We start from the raw sequence: 20,018 nt of genomic DNA, 5'->3' as shown, positions 1-20,018 counted from the left end.
GATTTCTGTGCATTAATTTTGTATCCTGCTACTTTACCAAATTCATTGATTAGCTCTAGTAGTTTTTCGGTAGCATCTTTAGGATTCTCTATGTATAGTATCATGTCATCTGCAAACAGTGACAGCTTTACTTCTTCTTTTCCAATTTGGATTCCTTTTATTTCCTTTTCTTCTCTGATTGCTGTGGCTAAAACTTCCAAAACTAGGTTGAATAAGAGTGGTGAGAGTGGGCAGCCTTGTCTTGTTCCTGATCTTAGTGGAAATGGTTTCAGTTTTTCACCATTGAGGACAATGTTGGCTGTGGGTTTGTCATATATGGCCTTTATTATGTTGAGGAAAGTTCCCTCTATGCCTACTTTCTGCAGGGTTTTTATCATAAATGGGTGTTGAATTGTGTCGAAAGCTTTCTCTGCATCTATTGAGATGATCATATGGTTTTTCTCCTTCAACTTGTTAATATGGTGTATCACGTTGATTGATTTGCGTATATTGAAGAATCCTTGCATTCCTGGAATAAACCCCACTTGATCATGGTGTATGATCCTTTTAATGTGCTGTTGGATTCTGTTTGCTAGTATTTTGTTGAGGATTTTTGCATCTATGTTCATCAGTGATATTGGCCTGTAGTTTTCTTTCTTTGTGACATCCTTGCCTGGTTTTGGTATCAAGGTGATGGTGGCCTCGTAGAATGAGTTTGGGAGTGTTCCTTCCTCTGATATTGTTTGGAAGAGTTTGAGAAGGATGGGTGTTAGCTCTTCTCTAAATGTTTGATAGAATTCGCCTGTGAAGCCATCTGGTCCTGGGCTTTTGTTTGTTGGAAGATTTTTAATCACAGTTTCAATTTCAGTGCTTGTGATTGGTCTATTCATATTTTCTATTTCTTCCTGAGTCAGTCTTGGTAGGTTGTGCATTTCTAAGAATTTGTCCATTTCTTCCAGGTTGTCCATTTTATTGGCATAGAGTTGCTTATAGTAATCTCTCATGATCTTTTGTATTTCTGCAGTGTCAGTTGTTACTTCTCCTTTTTCATTTCTAATTCTACTGATTTGAGTCTTCTCCCTTCTTTTCTTGATGAGTCTGGCTAATGGTTTGTCAATTTTGTTTATCTTCTCAAAGAACCAGCTTTTAGTTTGGTTGATCTTTGCTATCGTTTCCTTCATTTCTTTTTCATTTATTTCTGATCTGATCTTTATGATTTCTTTCCTTCTGCTAACTTTGGGGGTTTTTTGTTCTTCTTTCTCTAATTGCTTTAGGTGCAGGGTCAGGTTGTTTACTCGAAATGTTTCCTGTTTCTTAAGGTGGGATTGTATTGCTATAAACTTCCCCCTTAGAACTGCTTTTGCTGCGTCCCATAGGTTTTGGGTCGTCGTGTCTCCATTGTCATTTGTTTCTAAGTATTTCTTAATTTCCTCTTTGATTTCTTCAGTGATCACTTCATTATTGAGTAGTGTATTGTTTAGCCTCCATGTGTTTGTATTTTTTACAGATCTTTTCCTGTAATTGATGCCTAGTCTCATAGCATTGTGGTCGGAAAAGATACTTGATACAATTTCAATTTTCTTAAATTTACCAAGGCTTGATTTGTGACCCAAGATATGATCTATCCTGGAGAATGTTCCATGAGCACTTGAGAAAAATGTGTATTCTGTTGTTTTTGGGTGGAATGTCCTATAAATATCAATTAAGTCCATCTTGTTTAATGTATCATTTAAAGCTTGTGTTTCCTTATTTATTTTCATTTTGGATGATCTGTCCATTGGTGAAAGTGGGGTGTTAAAGTCCCCTACTATGATTGTGTTACTGTCGATTTCCCCTTTTATGGCTGTTAGTATTTGCCTTATGTATTGAGGTGCTCCTATGTTGGGTGCATAAATATTTACAATTGTTATATCTTCTTCTTGGATCGATCCCTTTATCGTTATGTAGTGTCCTTCTTTGTCTCTTCTAATAGTCTTTATTTTAAAGTCTATTTTGTCTGATATAAGAATTGCTACTCCAGCTTTCTTTTGATTTCCATTTGCATGGAATATCTTTTTCCATCCCCTTACTTTCAATCTGTATGTGTCTCTAGGTCTGAAGTGGGTCTCTTGTAGACAGCATATATATGGGTCTTGTTTTTGTATCCATTCAGCCACTCTGTGTCTTTTGGTGGGAGCATTTAGTCCATTTACATTTAAGGTAATTATTGATATGTATGTTCCTATTCCCATTTCCTTAATGGCTTTGGGTTCGTTATTGTAGGTATAGTCCTTCTGTTGTGTTTCTTGCCTAGAGAAGTTCCTTTAGCATTTGTTGTAAAGCTGGTTTGGTGGTGCTGAACTCTCTCAGCTTTTGCTTGTCTGTAAACGTTTTAATTTCTCCATCAAATCTGAATGAGATCCTTGCTGGGTAGAGTAATCTTGGTTGCAGGTTTCTCTCCTTCATCACTTTAATTATGTCCTGCCACTCCCTTCTGGCTTGTAGAGTTTCTGCTGAGAGATCAGCTGTTAACCTGATGGGGATTCCCTTGTGTGTTATTTGTTGTTTTTCCCTTGCTGCTTTTAATATGATTTCTTTGTGTTTAATTTTTGACAGTTTGATTAATATGTGTCTTGGCGTATTTCTTCTTGGATTTATTCTGTATGGGACTCTCTGTGCCTCCTGGACTTGATTAACTATTTCCTTTCCCATATTAGGGAAGTTTTCAACTATAATCTCTTCAAATATTTTCTCAGTCCCTTTCTTTTTCTCTTCTTCTTCTGGAACCCCTATAATTCGAATGTTGGTGTGTTTAATGTTGTCCCAGAGGTCTCTGAGACTGTCCTCTGTTCTTTTCATTCTTTTTTCTTTATTTTTCTCTGCATCAGTTATTTCCACTATTTTATCTTCCACCTCACTTATCCGTTCTTCTGCCTCAGTTATTCTGCTATTGATCCCATCTAGAGTATTTTTCATTTCATTTATTGTGTTTTTAATCGATGCTTGATTCATCTTTAGTTCTTCTAGGTCCTTGTTAACTGTTTCTTGCATATTGTCTAGTCTATTTCCAAGATTTTGGATCTGGGAAATAGAATCTTGGATCAGCTTTACTATCATTATTCTGAATTCTTTTTCAGGTAGACTGCCTATTACCTCTTCATTTGTTAGGTCTGGTAGGTTTTTATCTTGCTCCTTCACCTGCTGTGTGTTTTTCTGCTTTCTCATTTTGCTTATGTTACTGTGTTTGGGGTCTCCTTTTTGCAGGCTGCAGATTTGTAGTTCCCGTTGTTTTTGGTGTCTGTCCCCCGTGGCTAAGGTTGTTTCAGTAGGTTGTGTAGGCTTCCTGGTGGGGGGGACTAATGCCTGTGTTCTGGTGGTTGAAGCTCGATCTTGTCTTTCTGGTGGACAGGTCCACGTCTGGTGGTGTGTTTTGGGGTGCCTGTGGCCTTATTATGTTTTTAGGTATCCTCTCTGCTAATGGGTGGGGTTGTGTTCCTGCCTTGCTAGTTGCTTGGCATAGGGTGACCAGCACTGTAGCTTGCTGGTCGTTGACTGAAGCTGGGTGCTGGTGTTGAGATGGAGATTCCTGGGAGATTTTCGCTGCTTGATATTATGTGGAGCTGGGAGGTCTCTTGTGGACCCGTGTCCTGAAGTTGGCTCTCCCACTTCAGAGGCACAGCACTAACTCCTGGCTGCAGCACCAAGAGCCTTTCATCCACCCGGCTCAGAATAACTTTTGGGGGGTCTGAGGTCTTCTGTCAGCGTTCAGTAGGTGTTCTGTTGGAGTTGTTCCACGTGTAGATGAATTTCTGATGTATCTGTGGGGAGGAAGGTGATCTCCGCGTCTTACTCTTCCGCCATCTTCCTCCGGCTCTGTCATATACTTTCTGTGAGATTGTTTTCTTAAATATCACTTACAAGGTTTAGGTTTAATAATCTTTGAAGCCTTATTTCTATGGGTCTTGTCTCCTCCACCCCCGCTCCCTCCAATCGCTGAACAAGAACTTCAGACTTAGTTCTCAATTTTTTTTCTTCTTCAGATGCACTTTTCCAAGAAAAGTATTTTCATACTAATTGGCCTTTCCAATGAGTAGTTATATGTGGGCTTCCCTGGTGGCGCAGTGGTTAAGAATCCGCCTGCCAATGCAGGGGACGTGGGTTCGAGCCCTGGTCCTGCAAGATCCCACATGCCGTGGAGCAACTAAGCCCATGCGCCACAACTACTGAGCCTGTGCTCTAGAGCCCGCGAGCCACAACTACTGAGCCCGTGTGCCACAACTACTGAAGCCTGCACGCCTAGAGCCCACGCTCCACAACAAGAGAAGCCACCACAATGAGAAGCCCGCTCAAGGAAGAGTAGCCCCCGCTTGCCGCAGCTAGAGAAAGCCCACACACAGCAACGAGGACCAAACACAGCCAAAAAGAAATAAATAAAATAAATTTATTTTTAAAAAGAAAAAGTAATTATATGTAATACTGGGTTCTTGAAATACCAGGTTCTGGAACAGTTGCCCTATAAGGCAGGAACCGTTACTATCTTCATTTTATAGATGAAGAAAAATGACTTCACCAAGTTAAATAACCTGTTCCAATCATAAATATAGCCAGAGAGTAGCAGAGCTGGATCAGGTTCCGTATGTATCTGATACCACAGTCATGGCTTTTAATCACTATGCTTGGGGAAGACCACCCACTGACCATATTTCAGCAGAGCTGTTTCTCATGTCATATTCACCATCCAGATGAATTCTTGATTTCCACACAGCAATGGGGTCCAGGAGAGGATGGGAGCTTCAAAACCATGCACAAGTCCAACCTTAAATTTACTTTTATAGTTTGACTTGACCTTCTCCCTCAAATATGAACACAGTTGCCAAGTGGCTGACAAAAATCAGTTGGTTGGCATTTCAACTCATTTCTCTGCCTGTGTCTCTGTCCAAGGTTATGACGCTTGCAATGATTTGCAAAATGATGGAAGAGGAGGGAGAGAACAAAAAGGGGGCTTAAGTGTTCAAAAGCTTGACTATCAAAACTCGGGGGGCTTCCCTGGTGGCACAGTGGTTGAGAGTCCGCCTGCCGATGCAGGGGACACGGGTTCGTGACCCGGTCTGGGAAGATCCCACATGCTGCGGAGCGGCTAGGCCCGTGAGCCATGGCTGCTGGGCCTGCGCGTCCAGAGCCTGTGCTCCGCAACGGGAGAGGCCACAGCAGTGAGAAGCCCACATAATGCAAAAAAAAAAAAAAAAAACCTCGGGAAATCATAACCTACCTCCTCCTCTCCACCGAACACTCAATGCCAGTGAACATGAGGATATCACCTCGTATTCCTAATACCCTTTGGCAAGAATCAGAAAGGAGGTTTCCTAGGACCCCAGGATTGCAGGGCAAGAATGAAAAGGCATCATTGAGCTAGGCTAGTTAATGTTGACAGTCCCTCCTAGGTTGCTGCTAGACTTTTTGGTACCTTAATGGAAATTAGAAAAAGACACCCTCCTCCACCCCAACTACAAGTTACGAAAAGCAAGCTCCCAGTCTCAGAAGAGAGAGTCCTGTACCACACCCAAGTAAATTGCAAGGTGTCCTAGGTTAAATAAAATGTCCTATTCTGGTTGGTAGTCACCAGAGCCCAGGTGAATATCAACCTTTAATCAACCCCTTGGCCAGGCACCTTTGTGCAGTATACAAACTGTACAACTGTACATGGCAGCCCTGATCCCCTACCAAGCTGAGAGGTTATGAATGTATCCTTTTGGTTCAGGAAGTATAGGTTCAGAAATTACCTGAATAATTATCTTCCCTTAGCGAGATATGATCACTGAGTTTTTACCAGTCTTTCTAATTGCCATAGCAATAACTACCACCACTACTTACCGAGTGCCAACTACATGTTAGGCACCGTCCTAGAGCATTTACAGAGATGATGAAATGAGCCAGTCTGTGGAACTGATTTTTTAGTGCCATCCATCTGGATGTTGATGAATTTCTGTCCCAAATCTCTGTTTTTACTGCGCATAATTAACACTGAGCAATTCTTTCCGACAGTACTTGGTCAGAGGGCTCAGTTACTTCCTAAGGCAACCGTGAAACCTTAGGAAGCCTCCGGCACTGGCATGCAAAGATGCTTGCCTTCCTGTTTGCTAAAGAGCAACTTCATTCATTCGCTTTACTGAGGTATTTGAAATATAATAAGCTTCACATATTTGAAGTATACAACTTGGTAAGTTTTGACATATACATATACCCACAAAACCATCAGCATAATCAAGATACCGAAATACCTATTACCTTGAAAAGTTTCCTCTGCCCTCTGTCACTCCTCCCTCCTACTCTCTCCCCATGCACCTCCCTATCCCCAAGTAACCACTCATCTGCTTTCTGTCACTACAGATTAGTTCAAATTTTCTAGAGTTGTGTATAAATAGAATCAAACAGTATGTACTTTTATGGTCTGGCTTCTTTCACTCAGAATAATGATTTTGAGATTCATGAATGTTGTATATATCAAGAGTTCATTCCTTTTTATTATAGAGTAGCATTCTACTCTATGATACAACACAATCTGTTTATCCATTCATCTGTTGATGGACATTTGGGTTGTTTCAATTTGGGGCTATTAAAAAGAAAGCTAAGGGGCTTCCCTGGTGGTGCAGTGGTTGAGAGTCTGCCTGCCGATGCAGGGGACACGGGATTGTGCCCTGGTCCGGGAGGATCCCACATGCCACGGAGCAGCTGGGCCCGTGAGCCATGGCCGCTGAGCCTGCGCGTCCGGAGCCTATGCTCTGCAACGGGAGAGGCCACAACAGTGAGAGGCCCGCGTACCGCAAAAAAAAAAAAAAAAAAAAAAAAAAAAGAAAGCTAAAAGCTGCCATTTTTAAAGCTCCATGCTTAAGGCATGGTCTCATTTAATTCTCACAACCATGCTACAGTTGCATAATGACATTCTTATTTTTCCAATGATGACATGAAAGCTCATGGAAGTGGATGAACTTGGCCAATGTTTGTGAGCAACACAGCTAGGATGCGAACACAGAGTTAGTCAGTGTCAAAGCTTATACTCTTGAACACCACGAGCTCCGGGGGAATGGTACTTACAAGGTAGAAGCCATGGGACACCAGCACAAAGCCTCAAGTCTGTGTGGGTCTTCCTCAAAGAGGGACTGTCTACACCTGCCTGTGAATAACCGCATGCTACACAAAGCACAATGTCAAGACAGGGCCTGGGAAGCTCCAGTTCTACACTGGACCTGGAAAACAGCCACAGTGAAATCACACCTAGACTAAGGGCTTGCACGTAACGGGCACTTAATAAATAACTGCTGAATGAATCCATGGCTGAATGCCCTAGTGAATGAATGAACGGATGGACAAATAGATGGACAGTTGGAGGAAGGTAGTCACTAGTTGCCTTGACGGTAGATTCATCCAACCATCCCACGAAACTGCTCAAAATGTCTCATGAGTCAGAAGGCAGAGGGGATCATCTTGATAGTAAATCAACTGTCGCAGCAGCCCACAGCGTAGGCTGCTCAGTCGGCAGAAAGGGTGTGCAGCTGTGAACGCCTACAGGATGTCGAAGTCCTGAGGCTCACTCCTCATCTCCAGGATCCCGGAACACATTTACTATAAAGGTTGGAGCCATCTCCCTTGAAAGGTGGGAACTCCAATGGCAGGTCTCCCCTCCCACGTCTGCAAATGGGCCTTGGCTTCTCCAGGCCCTGCACTCTGCAAACGAGCCTTGACAGGGCCCTGCTGGTGGCATCTGGCCACCCTGCTGCTGACTTCATCTGACAGAGGCCCTCCAGTCTACACCCCAATTCTTGTCCCATCTCTGACAGCTCCCTTGAAAATGAGCTCATTAACAGGCAATTTTACTGAAGGCTGCACAGACAGGCACATTTCCCACTGCCATCCGATGACGTCAGTGCATTTCTGGAGCCAAGATCAACAGAGCATCGTTCATGTGACTAGTTTCCTGAGAACTGGAGGAGACCGCACGCATTCAGGCTTCCTCCTCACCTCCCCTCCCCACTCACTCCTCACACAGCACTGAGAACATGGGGGTGAGTGACAGTGAAAGCTAACACAAGAGACGCAGCTTAGAAGAAATTTAATCCAATCCAGTTGGAGAGTCATGTGTCTCACCGCAGCCATGAAATTCCATTTTGAGCTCAGCATGTGCTGATGGAATAATGAAATGAAGATGACACAGCAAATGGCTGGCAAGTCTAATGATGGTTTTTGTGGAGCTTTTAGAGGGGTTATTAGATTCCCTCCCTATGAACCAGAATGACCCAGCAGGCCTAGAGAGATGAACTACTTCGTCATTCTTCTTTCCCTGCACCCACACCTGCCAGCCTCTGTCCCTCTTGGTACAAATAGCTTCTTACATTAAAAGAACAAACTGTCAATAGCCTCAAAGTGAATGGTGAAGCTGAGTGCCTGGCACTGCGGCCCCAGCCCAGTGGTGAGTCACAGATGTAGAATTCATGATTCTGCAACAGCAGAGACCAGAGCATCATCTTCCGGGCTAACAGGCTGAGGAGACAGCTGAAGAAGCAGGACCAGTCAAAGAATTTTAAAAGTATCTTGAATTCTCCTTTAACAAACAGCCTTATGTTCAGGCCATATTCAGGGTATGTCAGTCAGGGGCAACAAGCTGGGGATGAAAGACGTCTTGCTCATGGGGAAGATGCTGGGGCTCATCCTCTATTACTACCCATGGGCAAATCTGCATCAGTGTCTCGAAGACCCAGCCAGTGAGGCTGGTAATGACTGCAGCTACCATTTTATGAGGACCTACGATGTGTCAACCTAGATCTCCTAGGCTCTTTAGAGAGTAATTCATTTAGCCTTCACAGCTACGTTAGACTTTGGCATAAAAGTCTCTTCATTTTACAGACAAGACAACTGAAGCTTAGGGCATCCAAGGTTATAGAGTTAATATGTGGTAGAGCCAAGATTCAGCTCCATGTATTTCCAACACTGCTGGTTTTCCGTAACCCACGAGCAGCAGTTCTCAAGCTTTGGCCTGTATCAGAAACACCCGAAGGCCCTGTTGAAGAGAATGCTGGGCCCACCTCCAGAGCTCTGGTTCAGTAGGTCTGGGACAGAGCCTGAAAATCTGTATTTTTTTAGTGATTTCCCAGATGATACTCATGTTGCAGGCATGGGAACCAGATTTTTGAAAACCACCAGAATAGGCTGAATCTGAGTAATCTAACCATCATTCCAAGTAACAACTCAGCTCAGGTGTCACTTCCTCAGACAGGCTTTCTTTGCCCCCCGCCATCACCAATCTAAAGTAGATTCTCCAAATCAGGGACCAGCAAACTACAGCCTGTGGGTCAAATCAGGCCCGCTGCCTGTTTTTGTAAATAAACTTTTATTGTCACATGGCCATGCCCATTCATTATGTGTTGTGTATGACTGCTTCTCCATGACAATGTCAGAGTTGGGTATCTGCGAGAGAGACTGTATGTCCCAAAAAGCCTACAATATTTACTATCTGGCTCTTTACAGTAAAATTTTGCCAACCCTGGCTCTAAATCACATCACCCTTTCTTTACTGCTTTCCCAGCACACATCATTCTCTGAAAGTATATTGTTCATTCAGTGGTTCATCTGTCTGTATTCTCCACTAGAGTGTCAGCTCCCTAAGGGCAAGGATACTTGTTTGTTTGTTCATGGCTGTTCCTGCAGTATCTGGAATATGGTTATCACTTGATAAATACCTGCTCAATGAATATCACTGTTGAGTGCCCAGGTATGTGACACAGTACTAGGAACATGACGGCCACTGGAGGAAGAAGACGAAATGTGGTTGTCACCAAGCGGGCTCCCAGCCAGGATGAGAGATTGAGAAGAGCCAGAGATAAAGAGACTGCTGATGGAGAAACAAGCCTTTGAAGGTAGGACCATGCTACTTCCTGCAGCGATGGGGAAACTGGAGGTGGGGAAAGAGGAATTCCTTGGTCACCAGGGTCAACTGGAGATGAGACGCCATCTCCCTCCCCCGAGAATGAAAGAGCCTAGTGTGATGCAAGCCACTCCCTCCTCCAACACGTGCCAAGCTGGCTCCCTCGGATCTGATATCCTGGGTGGATCACTGTGGAAGGCGGGGGCGGGGGGCGGGGTGGGTGTGGAGGAAGAGAAGCCCAAATAAGGCTGCTGTGAATCCTGGCTCTGCCCATTACTAGCTGTGACATCCTGGTCAAGCCTGATTTTCTCTGAGCTGCAGGGTATTCAGTGGGAAAGTGGAGGATTTTATACAAGGATTAAATGGGACTGTTTATTCATATAACATCTGTTTATTGAATAATGTATCAGACATAATTTTAGGCACTGAGTATGCAGCGGTGAGCAAGACACTGTCTGTCTCCCTCCAACAGGCTCACATTTTAGAAGGTGGGGCATATGACAAAAGGGGTAGACATAAACGTATGTAAAGTATGCATTATGCACTTGGCATGGGGAAGGTTCCTTGTTCCCTCTCTAGTCACCTCTGAATGGGGGGTCTCTGCTGCCTTATCTCTGCCCGCAGGCAGAAGCATCAAAGTGATGGGTGATGGGGGCTCCTTCGATCTCCCAGGGGGAGGGACAGCAGTGGGACTACCCAGCCCTCATGTCGGCGGCTACCTTGGCCGGAGCTCGACACTGCATGGGCCCTATTCATTTCTCCCCAGACCATCCAACAACACTCTCCCCAAATTTTGTGTGCAGATACAAAGTTGGTACGGATTTCATCTTACTTCTGAGCTTCACGTAAATCCCTGAACTTCTGCCACAAGCCAGGTCTTTGCATGGTGGGCTTCCTCATGTCATTCAGTAGCAGCTCAAAGACCGCCGCCCCGGAGAGTCTGCTCCTGACCAATCAATCTAAATTAGCTAATCCCCGCCGTCCCCAACACTCCGCCCCACAGCCATGATCACAGAAGCTACTGTTATTTCCTTCAGAGTATAAATTAAACGAGACAAAGCACTAGCTAGGATAACTCCCAAAGCACCGAGGATAGAGCCTGGCACATGGAAGAGTTCACTAAATGTTTATAGCACTACTATTAGCATCATTTTAAAAATCACAATGTTGAATTATCTTAGTCACTTGTTTTCTAATGTATAGGTCTCCAACACCTCCACTTAGAACTACAGTGCAGCAGAAACCTCAGTGATCTTGGCTACTCTTTTACCCCCAGTGCCTAAAACGGTGCCTGACACAGAGTAGGTACACAGGAGTTCAGGGAAGGAAGGAATGGAAAGAGCCCGATCGCTACTCCTTTGTCACAACGTTCTCCAGCGTACGCTCTGACTCATTCTTCTACTCTGACTAGGGGCATACAATGCAGTGGAGAGCTGCCATGAAGCCCGCCCACTGGCGATGGCTGCTAAAGAGACTGTGAGAGGCGGGCAAGGAGCCACGCTTCCGGCTGACCTGCAGATCCTCAATATAGGCCATTCTCCTTTGTGGGGAGGTTCTCTTTGCACCCTGAGCGGCCTACAGAAAATGCCCCGGGGGCTCACTCACTCCTCCCAGGCCCAGGGACTGTGATGCTGCAGGTGACACCAGGCACTGAGGAAGCGGGTGGCAGACCTCATTTCTACAGCAGACAGCCCCCGAAGCCCGCTTGGGACCCTGGATATTTCAGAGTCAGGTGGCTCCATCTGGTCCCCTGTCCAAGCTGCTCTGGCTCAGTGGAGCCAGAACTTCATTAGAAAGAAGCTGCGCCTTTATGACAATCCCACAGCAGAGAACCTGGAGACCAGAAAGGCTCCTGGAGCAGCACAATCAAAATGATATGATTAAAAGCCTTTGAGCAGACTGAGAAGGAATCCTGGATTCTGGTTAACCCTATGTTAATGTCCCTCTTCCACCCGACATAACCTTCTTCTGTCCTGGACAGTCTTATGTTCCTTCCTCGCTTCTTCCTGCCTGCTCAGGGCAGTAGTAATCAGCAACACTTACTATAGCTTCACAAGAAGAGTGATAAGGAAACAATCATTTTATTGAGCATCTACTATGTGTACACACTGCCCTGGGAACTTTCTACACATTTCCTCACTCGGGGCCAGATCAGCCCTTGGCTCTCGAGGTCTAAGAGTATCAGCTCCTGGCTCAGGGTATCTAAGATTGAATCCCTCTCTGCTACTCCTTAGCTGTGTGACCTCAGGCAAGTTATTCCACTTCTCTGAGCCTTGCTTTACTCACTTCTAAAACAGAGACAGGAATGATAATTACCGAATAAGGTTGTTATAAGAATTAAATACAGTAATGCACACAAAAGTTGAAAATGGTGGTGGGCACATAACAAGCGTTCAATGAAAGTTCAAGAATTTTCTCCACATTATCATCATCCTCAGGAGGAAACTAAGGCTCCTGGAAGCTGAACAACTTTCCTGAGGTCAGAAAGGGATGGAGCAGTAGTCAGATTTACTGGCTCTGGAAGTGAGGCTCTTTCCCACTGGGCTATGCTGCTTCCCCTTCACCTTGTGCCTCCCAATGGGTTCTCCAAATTTTACGGGGACACAAATGGTCCTCTGGTTTGGAAACACAGAGGGCTTCTGCCAGACCCCTGGTTCCTCACACTATGTTCCAGACCCTAAGCCTTGGAGCCGGCAGTGCTGCCACAGGTTTGTGCTGCTGCATAGTCCTTCCCGAGATGTCACCCATCTCCTGCCCCTTTGCAACCTAAGACATCTCTGAAGCAGCTGGGATTATTAGGGGAATGTGCTTAGAATACATACTTTTAAGGGAAATAGAGGGAGCAGGAATAATGGATACAGACTAGCTCTTCATGTAGAAAAACATTTAAAAGACCTTTATCTTTTCACTGTGTGATGCAATCCTGAACATCTCTGCTTCTGCAGAGGATTCCGGTGACCTGCCTGCCTCTTAACAAATAGTGGTGGGGTGCCTGCCACATGTCAGGTGCTGTGCTAGGTGCTGGAAAATTCCCGAAGAACAAAGCAGACAAGATCTCTGCCCTCCTGGATCTTAAAGCAAAGTGGGGGAGCCAAATATTAAACAAAAAATTACGCTGCTGAGTAATTACAAGTTTGAGAGGCACTAAAAAGGAAAACTGTGGGGACTGTCACAAAGCGTGGGACTGGAGACTTAGTCTTGTATTGGGAGAGCGGGGTGGCCAGAGAAACTCCTTGAGGAGACACAGTTAATCTGACATCTGATGGATGAGTAATAGTCATTAAGTTAAAATGAAAAGCCAAATAAAGAATTTTAGGTACCCTCGGCAGAGAGATTTTAGAGTTTCACAGGGCTCAAAATCAGCTAATTCACCCCCATCTTTAGGTAGTACTGGAGGGTCTATTTTGCCACATATGGAAGAATGCTTTGAAAGCCAAAAATTGGGCAATTACTTCTAGTATCCACTCTTCATCCTTCTTGCAATAGTTTGAAGTGAACGTTGAGAGTTCCAGACAAATAACCCAATGGCTAGTCTTTATGTGCAAAAATACGGCTAAGGTCAAGGTAAAATGACTAACATTTGCTGACACCCACATTTGAGAACTCTCCATGGATACCTGGAGTATCCGAAACATCAATGAAAAGGACACTCAACTCAGAAGAAGCAATCTGATGGTCTCTTCAGATTTTCAAGGATCAGGAGTAGAAGCACTAATAAAAAAAAAAAACATATCCTCATGTACCCAATGAAGTCTATCCACCCAGAGGACGCACCGGTTACAACATTTCTGGAAGGCAGTTTGGCACAATGAATCAAAAGTCTTAAAGAGGTTTACATGTGACCTATCCACCTCTAGGAATCGTGGTGAAGGGGAGGAGCAAGCAAGTGTACAGAAAGGGTGGCTGCTCGCGTTTACTTAATATAGGAGCAAAGCTACCAAGGATGCACACGTTCAAAAATAAATTTTCAGTTCAGGGTTGTTCGATGGTGGTACTCTTGGCCTTTGGGAGGGGTCAATTCTCCTTTGAGCACGATCGTCTGATACTTTCCAGGCTGTTTAGCATCCCAAGCCCCCACCCACTAAAATACTAGTGGAGTTCCCTAGTCATTTTGACAATAACTAACCGCTTCTGAGATTTTTTTTTTTTTTTTGATGTGGACCGTCTTTAAAGTCTTTATTTAATCTGTTACAATATTGCTTCTGTTTTCTGTTTTGGTTTTTTGGCCTCGAGGCATGTGGGATCTTAGCTCCCTGACCAGCGATCGAATCCGCATCCCCTGCACTGGAAGGCTAAGTCTTAACCTCTGGACCATCCGGGAAGTTCCCCCACCCCTCAACCCCTGCTTCTAAACATACATTTCCAAGCGCGCCCTAGTGGTGGGTGGTGCCACTACAGGTTAGTAACTACCAGTGGAGAACTATACAGCCACTCCCAAAGATAATCTGGGTCTAAATATAGAAAAAATGCAGAAAAAAAGTTCACGATACATAAACTGAAAAAAATTTCAGGATAAATGGATAGCATCATCACATTTTTGTCCAAAACAAAACAGAAATGTACCCCATATATATAGATACTTGTTACACACATGCAAAAAAGGCTGGAAAACAATTTTCCTTGGTTGGGAGAATTATGAGTGATTTTTATCTGCTTTCTTTCTTCTTATCTTTCCCTTTTTCTCAATGGGCAAGTCTTCCCATTATAGAAGGAGAAAGCTATTCCTGTTTTGGAGGACATACGGTGACCCACCTGTCACCACCTGCTCCTCACACCATTTCACTTCTTGTTTTGACTTCTCGGGAGGATGGCAGGATCCACCTCGGAGAGCACTGGCCTCTGCCTGAGCAGCGTGGGATCACCTTTTTCACTCTGCCAAACACTCAGCCTCCGTTCAAGGCAGCAGCTATAACACCAGGGCTAGGACCTGGTAGGTGCTCAAATAAAGGTTTGCTGAACTGAGTCATCCTTTTCTTGTCCTGATTGGGCCAGACTTGTGCTGACATGTCCTCCAGGTTCCACCATTACTTTTACCCAGTGGTTCTCAACTGGGGTGCCCAGCTCATCCCCCAGGGGCAACGGGCAATATCTGGATACATGTTTGGTCATCCCAGTGTTGCGGGGAGAGGGTGGTGAGTGCTACTGACATCTAGTCGGTGGGGGCCAGGGACACTGCTAATCATCCTACAATGCACAGGACCGCGCCGACACCAAGAATTATTCAGCTTAAGATATCAATAGCACTGAGATTGAGAAACCCTGTTCACCGTTTTCCTTTCTTAAAGCTTGTTAAATCATTTCCAAATTCTCCCTAAAGTATTATCTACTGTAAATGTATCACCATAGCAACTCTAGGAGACAGGGCACATACAATGAATTGCTCAAGCCTGAAGAGAAATTGGAGCCTTATAGATGACTTCAGATGGTCAATCAGGGAAGACTCCAGTTCTCTGCTCTGCCTCCGCAGGGCTCTCTGGATAATACTAAACACCTCATTTGCAGCGAGCAGAGGCAAAGGATCTGGGCAACTTCTTTGATCAGTTTTCAGTCCAGCCATTAAAAAATAAAAGATAGAAGCCTACCTTTTCCAGCATTGACTGTTATATTTCTCATTTTCCACACTATTTTAAGAAGGTTGCGTTTTGCAGCTAATGGGTTTTTATAAAATTAAGTGCCCGTGTTCAAGAACACCTCCCTAAAACCGAGGTAACTTTCGTTCACGTTATATTGAACTGAAGGCATTTCTCAGAAGAAATAGAATAATAAAGAGTGTCACCTGAAGGCATATTACCAACCCCACGACCAGGGAATAAAATGAAAGGTTTCTAACAAGAAAGAAAACACATTACTTGGAACCCTAACTGGTCGTGACTATTTCTCCTCCAGCACAAAGCATTTTAATGTTCACTGTAATTTCTCTTGATAGAAAAATGGTTTTTCTCAAACCAGACAGCACTAACATCATACTAAGCATCAGAATTTTTATTAGTAAAAGGCATTTAGGGTCTCAAATTTTTCTAAAAGCTACTAGGCAGCTTTTAAAAAATCTTTAAACCTATAACCAGTTCCATTAATAATAGACTTTAAAAGATCTCATAATTAATTTTGAAGACCATTTTTTTCATGCAACATGATGCCCTGAAACACCTTTAATACAAATCCATATTTTATTTGCAAATATGGAGCCCTTCAAATGGCTTAAAGAGACAGTCTCTCTCTGGAGAACAATTTCCTTTCTAATCATCTGTATCATATAGGTTTGAGTAAGTATAGGGAATAGAGAAAACCATTTAAAGAAAAATACAGTTATAAGAGACGGGAATATCCTGCCACCTGACATAATTCAAACCACTTGTTTAATAGCATTAATCATTTTTTAAAATTTTATTATTTATTTATTAAAAAAATTTTTTTTGGCTGTGTTGGGTCTTCATTGCTGTGCGCGGTCTTTCTCTAGTTGCAGCGAGCGGGGCCTACTCTTCATCACAGTGCGTGGGCTTCTCTTGTTGCGGAGCACAGGCTCTAGAGCGCAGGCTCAGTAGTTGTGGCAGATGGGCTTAGTTGCTCCCTGGCATGTGGGATCTTCCCGGACCAGGGATCGAACCCGGGATCGAACCCGTGTCCCCTGCAGTGGCAGGCGGATTCTTAACCACTGCGCCCACAGGGAAGTCCTAGCATTAAACATTTTCTTTCAAAACAAATCAAGGAAAGTCATTTTATGTTTTCCAAAGACGTTCACTTTGGATGAGGCAAGTGGCCTTCAAAAATACATAAGCACTTACTTTTGGAATTGGTGAATGTAACCAAGACCTTTAGCTTCTGCAACTGTCTGTTCTCTTGGGGCAGTAGAAAATGTTCTCTGAATATGAGCATCATAGAATGGTATTTAATGGCCTTAGAAAAGAATCTACCTAAGCAGGGAACTAAAAATAGCTTAACATTGGAATTTCAGGGCCCAACTCAGCAGGAAGCAATGTGAAAAAAAGAAGGGTGCATCTCTTAGAAGCTGCTGGAAATGAGGTTAGCAAGAAAACGAAACAAGCTCACAGCTGTATCGAGGTGTGAAAACTCACTGCTCAAGTACTGCCAGTAGACTCGTGATGTCAAACACAGATATTCAGTCACCCACCACCTCATCTGAGTTTCCAGAAAAACTCAATCAAATACGCTCATTCTTCTTCAACTTATTCTTTAATAATACAGTCTTTACTGGAACAGAAGAAAATCAAGATATAACCTTAACCTACAAACTAAGAGAGAACACACTTCTTTCTTTCTGCTGATAACCCAACACAGAAGTCCCTTCAATTCTCATGGAGATTATTTTCTGTGAATGTTTCTATTCTAAGACATTTTCTTCCTAGTAAGAATCAGAGTAGAGATCACAAACCGGAAGTGCCTGTAGGGCGTAGGAAGATTAACACAAAAGGATGCAATGGGCTTAGTGGAGACTAGGGTGACTTGGAGAGTCATTCTTTCTAAACACTTCCTGCAAAGAAGTACTAGTGCTCAACTCAATGGCCTGCACACAAATCCCTGAAGAGTAAGATTTTAAACTTTAAAATTAAAATTTCCTAATTTTTAAGTGTTAGTAATTTTTAAGTATTAGTGACTAATTCAAAATTTAAACAATCCTTTGCTGGCTAAACGAATCCTGCCTGTGTGCTTGATTTCATCTGTTAATTTACAACCTCAGAAAGAAAGAAGAAGAGTAAGAAATGGCTAACGGAAGACGAGATCGGGTGCATTCAGGGTGGTATGGCCATAGACAAGAAATGGCTAACCAAATAGATGTTATCAGGGTCCCATCCTTAAGTTCTTGGTGAATTCTTAGGTCTTCCCTAACCATAAAGAACCTTTTCTAAAAGCATCACCACATCTAAAGTTCCTGACTTCACATTTTAGGGTTTTTAAGCTTCAAAACATTGTCAGACATAGAGAAGATCTCCAGAGAAAGAAACTTCTTGTGTCAGAGGAAGGGTATAGTGGTCGCACACTTAATATTCTGATAAACCTGTGTCTCAAAGACGCACAGGGAAGATCATGACAATATTCATCTTACAGGAGGGGCTTCTAAACCAACATGAGGCTCGTGGAAGAGAAAATTCCAAGTACCAAGAAATGCAAAGCAGAAGCTGTATATCACTGAGAGAAATGCAGTGAAACGAAAGAAATCAAGTTCATCTAACCAAGCTAATAATATTTACAGCCTGTGGGCAGTGCCAAAATATTTCGGGAACTGTCAATGTCTTTCTTTGTAAAGCCAGGCCAAACTTTTGAACACAGCATTAGATCACTGGGAAGAATAAGGTAAATCCTTATTTCCTTACCCTCCTTTACAAAGAATCTTAACATTAAGATTGATGGCCAATGTAGAACGTCCCTTCCCTCTCCAAAAATGAAGTTTCATTATCTAATGCTTCTAGACGTTTCTAGACCATCTTTTTTTGGGAACAGTTAAAAATGGCAATACAGAATGAATTAGCCATGGCCCACCCAAGGCTCAGTTTCATTTCTCTTCCTGGTTTCCCACTGGGGCCCCAGACATCTTCATCCCATGTAGCCCCACTTCTCTGAATCAGCAAAGTCAACTCTCCCTTCTGAATTGGAATGAGGAAGGACGGGTAAGACAAAGGTAAAAGCCAACCCCACAACTGCCCTCCTGTCAAGAACGGTACCTGTTCAGGCTTCAGCCCCGGCGGGACCCAGGCATACTCCTCCAAGGCGCAGCCTGAGTCGTCATCCGAGGTCGAGTTCCTCTGGAAGTCAAACATGAGTTTGCTGACAGTCTTCTCCATCGCCAGGGGCATCACCGTCACCATGTGCTCCTCCTGAGGGCACTTGCAGTGCAGGCAGATCTTCCTGCAAGCAGCAAAGGCAGGAGGTGAGAAGGAAGGCAAAAGAAACCATGGTTTTCACTTGGCCTGCCACTCACCAGCCCTTGGATCCCAAACCATAAACACATTCCTTGGCAACGGGCTTCTGGCATCTGAAGCAGAGTTCCACAGCACGCCTGTCTTTGTAGAAGGCGTGGCACTGCGTCCCTGGAAATGTCCTGAGCCATCAGAGGCCACCAGGTAAGCATGCTAAGGGTATTTAAACATGGACCGCAACCTTTTCTTCTACATCAGTATCCCAAGAGGAATGTCAAAATACCTCTTATTTTACTAGGTAGAACACTAGATATGGACCATGACCACAATTTCCTTGACTGGAAGAGTAATTAAATATACACAATACATATGCAGACCAGAAATATTACCAGTAGGTTTAACAAATAGTGACAACATTCCGTTTTTATAAAAGGTTTCTAGACCTTAGGGAAAGGAAGTGGTCATAAAAATAACTGCAGGTGAGATTTTCTTTAAGAAGAGCAAAAATATTTTTGCCCATTAAACAAAGCTGACCCTAAGATCTCATGGGAAAGACATTTCCACCTCCACTAAAGATACTTGTAGGTTTGAAATTCTAATTAGAAACCCCAAATTAGCCCACGTTGGTAGCTTTTTTTTTAATATACCAGAGGATCATGCATGTGAATTATTTCAAAAGATAGCAGCCAAAGATACAATTCTCTCCCCCAAATAAAACATTTCTCTTTTAAGATTACCATCTGTTCCCTTTTCCATGGCTACAAAAATGATGCAGCAATAAAAACGCTGATGTCAGCAACACAGGAGCATTTCTAGCTTCTACCAGTAAAATAAAAAGAAAGGAAAAAAATAAAGAAGGAAAAAATTTTAAGAAAATAAGCTGTTGTACCTGTACTCTGACCTTCAGAATTAGTTTCAGTAGCACCTTATAAAACTGATGAAACAGCCCAGAATTCTAATCCCCATGCGCCTGAATTTTTTGACAACAGCTTTGTGAAGATATAATCCACACACCATAAAATTCACCATTTTAAAGTCTACAATTCATTGGTTTTTAGTATATTCTCAGAGATGTGAAAGCATCACCACTAATTTTAGAACATTTTCTTCACCCTCAAAAGAAACTCCATGTGCATTAGCAGTAACTTCCCACCTTCCCCTCCCCCCAGGTCCTGACAACCACTAATCTATTTCCTGTCTCTAAGGTTTTACCTGTACTGGAAATTTCATATAAATGGAATCTTACTATATGCAGTCTTTTGAAACTGGCT

The 20,018-nt window shown here is 43.4% G+C and overlaps 1 protein-coding gene across 1 annotated transcript in view; it reads right to left on the bottom strand.

Moving 5' to 3' along the window:
* PRICKLE2 (prickle planar cell polarity protein 2) overlaps positions 1 to 20,018 on the bottom strand; it is a gene marked incomplete at both ends in the record, with an annotated part of 348,209 nt that overhangs the window by 83,551 nt on the left and 244,640 nt on the right. The window contains 1 exon segment of the mRNA XM_079712511.1: positions 18,553 to 18,736. Coding sequence (XP_079568637.1) covers positions 18,553 to 18,736 — 184 coding nt within the window.

The sequence above is a fragment of the Hyperoodon ampullatus genome, assembly GCF_949752795.1.
Source record: "Hyperoodon ampullatus genome assembly, chromosome: 10".
NCBI classification, from domain to species: Eukaryota; Metazoa; Chordata; class Mammalia; order Artiodactyla; family Ziphiidae; genus Hyperoodon; species Hyperoodon ampullatus.
This window is presented reverse-complemented; position numbering and strand designations above follow the sequence as displayed.